Source organism: Heliconius melpomene, chromosome 6, assembly GCF_056956725.1.
Source record: "Heliconius melpomene rosina isolate 202511_hmr_F chromosome 6, ASM5695672v1, whole genome shotgun sequence".
In the NCBI taxonomy this organism is placed as follows: Eukaryota; Metazoa; Arthropoda; class Insecta; order Lepidoptera; family Nymphalidae; genus Heliconius; species Heliconius melpomene.
The window spans coordinates 12,269,227-12,281,240 of record NC_140394.1 but is presented as its reverse complement, the minus strand read 5'-3'; the positions used below and the strand labels follow the sequence as shown (position 1 = coordinate 12,281,240).

The 12,014-nt window shown below is 35.0% G+C and overlaps 1 protein-coding gene across 1 annotated transcript; it reads left to right on the top strand.

The window, feature by feature from the left end:
* Positions 1–834: 834 nt before the first annotated feature.
* Positions 835–8,550, top strand: LOC146538560 (uncharacterized). The gene is made up of 14 exons (XM_085187068.1): positions 835–993; positions 1,909–2,061; positions 2,284–2,376; positions 2,745–2,948; positions 3,132–3,215; positions 3,528–3,788; positions 4,380–4,499; positions 5,270–5,437; positions 5,562–5,708; positions 6,065–6,181; positions 6,538–6,684; positions 7,221–7,361; positions 7,638–7,766; positions 8,398–8,550. The coding sequence occupies exons 1-14, from the start codon at positions 966–968 to the stop codon at positions 8,466–8,468; spliced, it is 1,863 nt and encodes a 620-aa protein (XP_085043194.1). The 5' UTR covers positions 835–965; the 3' UTR covers positions 8,469–8,550.
* The last annotated feature ends 3,464 nt before the right edge of the window (positions 8,551–12,014 follow it).

Below are 12,014 nucleotides of genomic sequence, written 5' to 3'. Positions count from 1 at the left end.
CTGTTTTAACTATCTTAAAAAGTTTTAGCTATCTGGATTCTAGAAGAATATTAGGTTTTAGTTGGTAATTTCTTTGTATTATTTAATAAAATGTGCTAACATTGTAATAATCTCTGCAATTTTGTATATAATACTAATTACTTCAGTGACTAAAGAGTAATTTGTACGATAGATAGCGTTATCATCACACCGTATGTTCGAAACACCTGCATTTTATAGATACGTGGTTATAGAGCTTTAAATATATAGATAGACCATTTAAAATACATATTCGAGTTTACTCAATTCAGTAGAATAGAACAAAATATACTTTATTAGACATATACATCAAACCGTGGTACGAAAAGGCTTCAGCAGAAAGTTATTCATGGAGAGTAGCAAAATCGGCTGGGGAAACTATTCAATCAAGTCGAATTGAGAAGAATGTGACGAAAGTAATTTTAAATTTCAAGAGTTAATAATATAAAGTGGGGAACGAAGTATCTTAACACTCTTTCCCTCTGTCTACCCTGCTATGTGCGTGAAGTTATTTTATAACTATAAAATACGTTTTCCTACCCCAAATGCTACGAGTGCTGTAGAATGTGCTTGGGCTTATAAATTATATGAGCCTAGCTCGAGCTGTTTACTAGTAGCCTCTGAAGAGTTTCAGTATTCAAACCCTGGATCCATCATCAGACCAGATTAAAGCTACTACATCATTATATTGTCCCCTAAGTTAAGTATAAGTACCAAATTTTGTAAAGAGACGATAATTACTGGATCCATGGAATTTAATTTCTTACATTTAATTAATTTGTTGCAAAAAAGACTAATATAAAAACTGCCATGTCTATATTATAGTTGCTATCCGCATTAACAAAAAAAATATAGATAAATAAGTATAATCATATTGATAATATGAATAATATTAAGAAATGATCTTTTCTTTAATGTCAGTGGTATTAGTGGTATAAGTAATAGTGATGGACAAACAAATTATATTTTTTCTAGGTAAGTACCTAATATATGCTTATTTACAGTTATAGTATGAAATATTTGATCTTTTAAAAATGAATTCGTCGTGACACTGTGGCCAGTGGCACTGCCAGTAAATGAGACCCCTTGGAAGGGAATATTTGAAATGTTTTCAAATCCGCTCTGGTAGACAAAATGACTACTATTATTTTTTTTCAGTCAATTTCGTAATGTCTCAAATGTTATCAATAGCTTCTCTCTCTCTCTCTCTCTCTCTCTACCCTGCTGTGCGGAAACAGTTGTAGTTCCTGTTTTTCAATAGATGTGCCATGACTGCAGTTTCTATATTTTTTTAACTCCTGCTGTATCCTGCACATAGCAAGGTAGATAGAGGGAACATGAGAACTTTGTGTTAAGACATTCCCTATTCTCACTTTTCGCCGAATTCTGGAGGCATTGCGATTTGATTGGCGGAATTTTACGCCGCTATTCGCCTTATTACCAGAACGGACTATTAAATATTTAATTTCTCGCGTGAGAATCGAATCCACAACCTGTCGCGTTTCACTGTCACCCACTTGTACTTATACCTCTGCGCCAGGACTGGCCAGGTATTTTAATTAAAATCCTTTTTAAGCCTTAGCTTAAAGAATAATAAAGATTGGCCTGACTGTTGTATCTGAATAGTAAGATCGAATACTATTACATGTTCTTTTGATCAGCGTTAAGAAAATATGGCGGTCGGGCCCCACGCACTATTTTGGCGGACAGTGAAGAACGAAGTGATTTTTCACTAAATTCTCCCAACCTTACATACTAAATCAAATTTAAAAAATACAACAAAACAAACATAAGAAGAAAAAGTTTTTTTTATAGAGATTTATTCATTTTGTAGAGAATGATTTATTGACACGTTGCGTGTTGAGTAAATATCTATTTATTATTTTCCAGTTTCTCTCCTTCACATCCATCTGGTAACATCACAATGGAGCTGTTCCGTGGACTCTGATTGCTCGAGTTTAGTCGGCAGCATCTGCAACCAGGGCGCCTGTCAATGTAGACCTGGCACACAGTCTGTATTGGGTGGAACATTTTGTGGAGACAGTAAGTATAAATAGATTTAACTGGCTTTAAGGAAAGTAGATTATCAATTTGACAAATATGTATGGGATGTTGTTGAAATTGGATAATACTCGTGATAGCTTCAAATTACGAGCGCCAAATTTTATTTTTCAACTTACAGTGTAAGTTTTATCAAAATCGGTGTAGTAGTAGTATAAGGATGGCTGTTTTTACTTTTTTCATGTTTGAATTCTTTTTTTACAGTTTCCCCATACCACACATCCCCATGTATTGAAGACCACCAATGCAATCGACTGTTAACTAGTTATCAATGTAAACGAGATGAAGGCGAAGAAAGTAAGTTTTTATTAATAACTACCCGCAATATACACACAGTGTTAAATTGAAGAACCTAACTAAGAACTTGTCGCTGTATTTCGTAATGTAGGTAGTTAGTTGGTAAAGGATATTTTGTTATAAGACATTTTTACAAAATACCTCTTAGTTTGTAATTTTCTATGTACTTTTTTTAGAAAACACGGGATTTGAAACTCTTCTACTCTTCTCTTCTTCTCTTGAAAACCTACTAAGAGCTATGACTACTAAACCATACGTTCTTATAAAACTTATTAAAATTATTAGTTTATACTAAAGTATTTTTCTTTCCTATGTGTGGTAATAAAACTTTTAAAATATTAAAAACAAATCACTTGTCTTATTTTCAGTTGGATCATGCAGATGTCTACCTGGGCAGCACTATTTCAAAGGAAGATGCTGGACTTCCAAAGATTATGGTGAAAATTGCTCTCACGATGAAGAGTGCTTCGGTTTCATAAGAGATCCTTTCAGTTTGTCATGCAGAGGAACTTGTCAATGTTCCGAAGGATATTTTGAGAGGCAGGCAGGAGAGTGTCGTAGAGCAGCGTTGAGTAAGTTTAAGATTTAATTAGAAAAATAGTTTAAGACTATGTTCATTGCCTGTAGATAACACCTCAAATATAAATATGAACCACTCCCTGAGTGGGGATGAACCAATAAACACATGGATGTGTCAGTTACTTCTCATCTGCATTACAAGGTCATCAAAATAAATAAATTTACTATTTTTCTAGGTGTAGGTGAAGGGTGTGTTGCGAACGAAGACTGCCAATTTCCCAGAGGTGTTTGTAATATCGACACATTTAGCTGTATTGAAGGTAATTTTATGTAATTTACTTTTGTGTATTTACTTATGTTAAGTACACATCATGTAAACGCTACAGAATGTTCTTAACACTAGGTTCCCAGGTTCCCTGTCCCTATCCCGAGGGCCCACGGGGTACAGCTTGAAGCTACATAAAATCGTTTGAACACTTTTGCAGTAGTCACACATGGTGGTAGACTGAGGTGACATTCGTCTGCCAGTTAACAAAATTATTCTGTATTCTCTATTGAAATATCTCACACTCACAACTAAGCTAATTCTATTTAATGGTTACTTTTATTTTAACTTTGTTTTTATTTTTCAGATAACGAGGCCACAAAAAGTGAAGAAGTTCCTCAAAAATTAACTAACCAAATACCAAAAATAAATAACAACCAAGAAAATGAGACGAATAATCAAATTATATCAAATAATATATCGGCCCTTAATAGGGGTATGAATGTGACGCGTAACACCTGTGACTCATCGTCACCGTGCGCCAGTCCCTTCGTCTGTTCGGAGTTCGGCGTCTGCATATGCCCTATTGGTTATTATGAGAGTCCTGATGGATTGATTTGCTTTGCTGGTAAGCTTTAACCGACTTCAAATAAAGAGATTGTGAGCTTGACATGTGAATATGTGTCGTTGTGAAGTGGTACTCTCACACAAATCAAAGCAAAACTCTTCTTAAGCTTTGTGAACTGTATGTTCAGTTCCAGTTCCTTGGGAGACAAATATCTCGAAAGTTCTTAATTTAAAAGTAGCTCAGTTAGGTTGGACGCAGTAGAACTATATTTCTAAAGAGGCTCTTTAAACCTACTCTCTGGGTCGCAATGCAAACATTCCATGGAATGCTATGTAGTTAAAATAAAAATAAATAAATCAGCTTCACGCTGTATCCCGCACACAGTAGGGAAGGCAAACAGGATTTAGTTTTGAGACACTGCGTTCCCCACTTTCCACCAAACTATTCAAGGTATTGCACTACGTTTTTGCCAGAACGAAGAAATGCAAAATAATCCATTCCCTCGAATGAGGATCGAACTCACAATCATCGTGTTACAATTACACTCTTTTACGTCTGCGCCACGACGATCTCTGCTCTGTAGTTTTCAATAGAATAAAAAGTAACAACGCAAAATATAATATTAATAATCTTAATTGACTTTTTTTTCAGAACTTGGGTCCCCCGCAATAGAAATACAATGTAATGGTTCCTTAGCAGTAGTCATCGACGGTGTATGTACCTGCCCACCGAACTTCTACTTTGAAGATAACATGCGGGACTGTGTAAGAGGTACGTCTTTCTATAGTAATATTAAAAAACTGAAGTTTCTTTGGTCGATCGTTCATCTCAGGAACTACTGAATCCAGTAAAAAAAAACAAGATAAATGCGATGGTTGTGGATTTGATTTCTGTTCAGAATATAAAATATTTCCTTTCCTTTACTCTGGTAAAACGAAGTGCGGCGTTAAATTCCGCCACTCGATTAACAATATTTGGACCAATCGGGCGTAGTTTTTTTTTTTTATTTATTTATTTATAACAAAGTACATTAAAATTAATTATTCTTCACGGTCTTAAGCCCGATTTGGCTTGTGTGACCACTGCACATTCCTAAGTACATTAAGTTATAGAAAACATAAAAACTATACAAAGATGCAAATATTTTTAAAAAACACAAACATAAACAAAATTACTAACAAAACAAAAAATAAAAATGTGATTGTGAGGTAGGTTGAAAAAAGATGCGTATTTGTAACTACGCGTACGTTTTAAATGTCGAGCTGCAGTGTGTTACTTTTATTATAAAAGAAGATATATATTATAATTTTTTTTTTTTTTTGTTTCATTATTTAAATATTTATTTTATATTGTTTTACTTTAATAATTTGATAAGAAAAAATCTTTTATTTTGTATTTTATATTATGTTTACTATACATACATTTTATCTTTGAGGGTTTTCGGTATTTCATTAATCAGTCTTGGGATTATATAGTTTGTTGTCCTTTTACCATAAAAATTGTTTGCTCCAGTTGTTTCTATTGTATATTTCAAATTCCAGTTACACGTCACTTAAACGAGTCCTGCGTGGTGGATGTGAACTGCCACACCTTCGGAGCGGCAGCGCGATGCGGTCCACCACAGGCACCATGGGGTTTCAGAAATTGTGAATGTATACCCGAATTATCTGTTTGGGATAGCGCGAGGAATTTATGTAGATACTTTGCTGGTAAGTAAGTCTTTTTAGAATACTTAAATTCCATTATTTTATATTTGTATAACTTGTGGAAATTCAAAGGTATTTTTTTTATGTGCACCATGAAGATGTCTTAAATCTCTTCTCTTTTTTGCAGGTGTAGGTGAAGTTTGTAACGTAGACAGTGACTGTTTGGCTGGTGACCTCGAAATACAATGTGTACAGAACGAGGCAGGACAGGGGTACTGCACCTGTCCGGACGGATTGACGGAGTTTGAAGGATTGTGTTTGACCAGCGGATTAGGTTTGTACTATTTTGTGTTCACTTTTTTTAGTTTCACGCTGTATCCCGCACATAGCAGGTAGGCTGAGGGAAACTAGTGGTAAGAAGCGAGGAAATCTAAATATTCAAAAAATAATTCCACCGAGTAGGATGCAAGGCTACAAGCGACGGTTTACACTGTCATAGTGCCGCTTGTGGGGCACTATGACAGAGGGCACAAGCGGCACTGGCACTTAAACTGAGGCTCAAATATTCAAAAAAGTCTCCATTAAAACTTGGCATTACAAACAATCTACCATATTTTGCCTCCAAAAACATTTAGTTTACCCCAAAATTAAAGCTCTCACTATTTTTTTTAATTTAATCTTTAATTTCAGTGCTAGGGGAATCCTGTCAACATGCTCTAGAGTGTACCGGCACTGAGAACGCCGCGTGCAACGGAGTGTGTGTTTGCGGCGATGGGTACCAAGAAATGGAGGGTAGTTGTGCGCCAGGTACGTGAATTCTTTTATACATATTTTTAAAGTATCATTTCATACTTAACCGTCCATACGTGTATATAATAATTCTATTTCTAAAAATATGAAAACCGCTTATTTATTGCACCTAATATATATAAAAGTGTATATTGAATTATATTTTTTTCTAGCGTTAAGACACTCTGTTCCCACTAAGACACGCGTTCCTTGTTCGAGTTGAGGAACTCAACGGCGTAATTTGTATTGTTACCAGAAGAAATGAAAATATTAAATATTTCATTTCCTCGAGTGTAAGTCGAACCTACAACCACTCGCGTTTACAGTCGCACGCTTTTGCCACTGCGCCACGACTGGCCTGTTGAATTGAATTTTTTTATTATTTTTTTCAGCTCTCGGTGGCACCTGTGCACAAGATTCAGACTGTGCTCTCGAGAACACTCTGTGCAGAAACAGTTCTACAGGTTTCACTTGTCAATGCGAGGAGAGCTTCGTCGAATACCAGAGTGTTTGCTGGCCGGGTAAATATTTAGCTCTATTCTTTATTTTTCGCTATATTCCAAGCTAGGTTTTATCAACAGTTTGGTCGCGTGGTCAAATGATATTAACTACTTGGTGTGTATGACACATGACATATTGTAAGAGCTGGAGGTAGCTCTGCGGGCAGGTAGGTGCCTACAGTGGGTCACGTCGAAGCGATGAACGTAATAGGTGTGATGTAGGCTATAGATATGTCATATTCTTCTTTACTCGATAAATGCCTTATGAAGTACATATAAATAAAAGCTAAAAAAACGTATAAATTCCAGAACACTTTAATCTTAGCTTTCTACCCGAATGCGAATGAATGCGTGTTAAGTGGCAGAGCGGGACAATCACAATGAATCATTACCCCAAGTGGGGTTCGAAACCATAAATATTAGACGCTGTACCACACGACGTTCTTAACGTTTTTTTATCAACGGAAATGATTGAGATACTTCCGTTCCCCACCGTTCCGTTGTTTCTCTAATACAGTTTATTCATAATTTTATTTATATTTTCATTTCTTTCACAGTTGCCTCAGGTTTCAATGGTACTTGCACCGTATCACCTCAGTGCGTGGATATTTTAGGAAATTCGAGCCACTGCAGTAATGGGTTCTGTGCCTGTGCTGACAACCATCATTTTAGGGATGGGGGATGTTGGCCTGTCACTGGTAAGAAAACAAATTATTGTATAAAATAGAATTTGAAGATGGTTTCTTATAGAAATTGTAGATTAACATTGCGCAACCAATTTTAGATAATTTTTACCTGGTTCGTTTGAGATCGAATCCTAACCAAAACTTCCCCAACAAGATTATTGATTTTTGCTTTAATTACATATTATTTGCAACGACAGCTTCGCCCCATATAAATAAACAATGATAAGAAACTACCATTTTTACTTTATTTTTATCCTTTTATTTTAAAAGAAATTACCATAATTCCAGGTATTTTGGAATCCTGCTCCAGAACCAGCCAATGTTTCTTAGGAGAGGATTCATCAAGAGTCGTGTGTAGAAACAGTTTGTGCCAATGTGACTTTGACTATCCATATTCCGAGGAGACGGGAACTTGCTGTGAGTATAATTACATACGAGTAGGTTGCAGACAGAACTTAGTGTTATTGAGGAAAATTATTCATTCCTCCGAGTTGTATTGTTTCCATTCTGATAAGAAGACAAGAAAAATTTGGTGGTACATATAGCACGGAGTTTCTTAACACTACATCCCCACTGACTATCCAGCTCAAAAAAAACTATTTGTTTTCGAGTCAAATCCGTATCCTGCAAAAGGCTGCGGCTGGGAAGTCAGAGGAGACCTGGAAACCTACTATTAAGACCGTTCTCCATTAAGACGCTTCCGTTCCCCACTTTCCGCCGACTTCTTGAAGCTTTGCGTGTTGAGTAAAGGAAGTCAACGCCGCGCTTTGCCCAGATACCAGAGCTAGGAAACGAAAATATTTAATATTGCACTCCCTAAATGGAAATCGAACCCACAAACGCCGCGCTTATAGTCGTACGCTAGTGCTTCTGCACCACGACTGCCTCAAACTACTTGCGAAAAATAATAAATATGAATAATTATAATAAAAAAATAATGTGTTATCTACACTTAGGAAAGATAAATAATACTCAAATTTTCAAATGTTAAAATTTTTATGTTTTCTTAATAAATAATCTTAAATATAAATCTATCATTTTTTTTCAGTATCATCATCAGCGAGTCATATCACTGCGAGTATAATGTTATTCACAGCACTATTTATGCTAGTGACGTGAAGAATATATTTTTGTGTACAAAAAATAATATTATTTAAAGTTATTTATTATTAAATATTGTTAATTTACTAATGTTTTAATATTTAATTTGTTTCTCTTTCCTTTTACCACCTTTGTTGCATATAAAAGTAGTCCTAACCGCTAATTCTAAACGTCTATCTAGCTACTTTTATTAATTTTTTTTTTTAGATTTTTTTAGGAGCTTTTTTATTTTTTTCAAAAAAAATTAACAATGAATAAGCTAATAAATTTCTTATAAACAAGGAAATATGTATGAAGTCATTAGTTTCCTATCCAAATTGATTTTTAATGACCGCAAATAGTCATTGTTGGGCATTTCGTTTTGTAATACAATATTAAATTTAATTATTTTTCTAATGAAAATTGTTATTTATTTATAAAAAAGAAAGAATGTCTGTCTGTTGCTGTCTACAGCAGACAGACCAATATTTTGCACTGTATAAGTGACAGTTATAATTATGGTTTACTAGCGGCCCGCCCGCGGCTTCGCCCGCGTGAACTACGTTATCATTAATTTCTGTCCCCATGAGTACCTACGTCCTATAAGTGACGTCCATGCAAAATTTGAGACTCCTAGCATTTGTAGTAACGAAGTTTCATACAAACTTTCGACCCCAAAAACACCCCTTAGAAGTCGAATATTGCAAATTCCCGTCTTAGCGAGCACCTACGTCTTATAAGTAACTCCTATGCAAAATTTCAGATTCCTAGCACATGTAGTTTCTGAGATTTCGTGATGAGTGAGTGACCTTTCGATTTTATATATATAGATATACTGAGTTACGCCTTTCCTACACCGCCCGAGATAATTTCGAGACGTTGCTTGTTAAATGGCGGAACTTAACGCTGCGCGTTGACTGCACGGTGGGGTGAAAAGAAATATTTTTTTATATAACTATTCCCTCGAGTAGGAACCGAACTCATAACCGTCGCGCTTATAATCACACGCTGTTCCACTGCGCCACGATTACATTTATCAAATATCAATATTTATTTAGTGAATAAATAAGAAAAACTGTAGATTTGTATTAGTTATGATATCAAAAGAACATAAATTAAACTTAATTGATTTTTAATGACTTTTTCATTACGTTTAATCAAAGTATATGCATATATTTATTATATTGATTTTCTGGTATTTATTAATAGCCTATTATTTGCCTGTGTTTTTGTCCGTGTAGTTAATAAGAAATATCTAAGAGTTGTGAATGGCTTATGATTGCCAGAGATACATTAGACTGTATTTACAGTCGGCTACAATGAAATGATGAACGCGATAAAATAAAGAATGGGTATATATAATCTTCCTCAATAAATAAACTATTATATTTAAATTTCCAGCTTTAAAAAGCAGTAGTTCCTGACATTAGTGCCAACAAACAAACCAAATAAGTCCTTCATCATTAATAATATGCATTATTTTTAAGGAATATGAAACCTCCCCATCTCACAATATAACGGTTAATAATTTAAAATTAAAGTATAATTCAAAATATTAAAATCCGCTTAAATCAAAACTCATTTATTATGTCAGAATAGGGCTTGTTTTTACTAATTGTAAACCTTCATACACACTTTCGGATATCTATATAATATTTAAAATTATTCTGTTACCGAGAAACTGCAGAAAAAGAGCGATGGTGAGAGTTCTCTACGCGACAGAATTCGAAACGATGAAATCCGTAGACGAACGCACGTTACCGACATAGCTCTCAAGCTGAAGTGGCAATGGGCAGGCCATATTGTCAGAAGAACCGACAACCGATGTGGAAGAAAGGTCCTTGAATGGCGACCATTTCTCAGCAAAAGGAGAACAGCCCGCCCTCCAACCAGGTGGACCGACGACCGGAATACAGCGGATATTCACAGGATTCAAAAGGCGCAGGACCGGACGTAGTCGCGAGCATTAGGGGAGGGCTATGGATGATCCATTTTGGTGGACATTCGAGTCGAGTTCCACCACTCAGTATAGCATACCTCAAAAATTCGGATAGGGATTGGAATGTCGGACCACTGAGTTTTCTAAGTTGTTAAGCGGCTTTTGTTTGTACATACACACACACAAATTGTTATAAATACGTCTTTATCCTTATTTTAAATATTATTAAATTATTAGGAAACGTATATTGTATGCATACCTTTAGAGTACTTTGACATTACCGAATTTCTTTTTTAAATTAACACCAAAGGGCGCACGCACAGGCTAGCATTTAAACAGCCAATTAAAAAAATAAAAATGTCCGCCATGTTTAAAACAACCCAAGTACAGATTATAACTCTTTAAATTTTTACTTTATTTCAAGTAAATAAAGTATTTTTTTATTATTTTATGTTATAGCAGTTATTTTAGTACCACATTTGGACGTATAACGTATCGTGTTAGGCCAAAGGTCAAGAAAAGGTTTTAAAAAGAAATTTATTTGAGTCAAATCAATAGGCTCGTACTTTAACTTAGATATTTTGGTTGTTATTTAATTTTTGGGAGTATATACGAAATTATTCGAAGTTTTATATCAGACTCCATATATCTACAATTTCTATATATTTTTTATTCCTATATATTTTTTATTTCATTGTTTCTGCTACGGTTACGGCGTAGTGGGACAGACGAGACGCAGCATTTATGGACTCGAGTTTTATTTCTTTACATTAGCTTTTTTATATTAATCCTGTTAAGCGTTAATCCATTGAAGAATTCGATCACGATGTACTTCGTGAACTTGAGAGCGATGGTAAAAGTTTGAGGGTAACAGAAAAATAAAATACTTGGTCTATATATATTTTTAAATTTCAATCTCTATGCCGTAGGTATAGAGTAGGATAGGTAGAGGAAACCTAGTATTCCGACATGAAAGGACCGGCCGCACCGCTTTGTCTTATTTCTAGGACGAGAAAATGCAATAACTAATTCCTTATAGTGGGAATTGAACCCGCAACCGTCACGTTTTACAGAGAGTAGCTGTGCCACTGCATCAAGACGGGTTTTTCTAAGCAATTATGCAGATAAAAAAGCTAAAATTACTTTAAATAGCTAAGAATATAAAACTAAGTGTACGCAAATATTCTTGACCTTGTCTTTATTATATATAAACATATTAAGTAAGACAAACTGACAGACAGACACTATGTTTAATAAATCAACACAACGATGGAAAGCAATTTGATAATGTACACTATACTTTACATAATTATACTGAACCCGGAACAGCCGTGGTGGTCTTGAAGGCCCCCTGTCTTCTTGAATTTACACTACTCTGCGTTCTCTTTCAGTTCTGCGGTCTACGGTAGTCTTTATAAATTTTAACATCTTATCAATCTATGCACTAATCATTTATTATTATTGAAGCCTGGACTAGACACGCGTGTTCAATTTTCACAAACGTGGCGTTGATTTACCCCGAAAGGAAGGAGGAACCCTCAAACATCGCTTCTTCTACAATCTGATGGCCAATAAATACACAAGTAGGTATATACTATCTGTCTGTGATTTTAAAATAACTATGTTTTTGGAAGTGCATAAAGTTA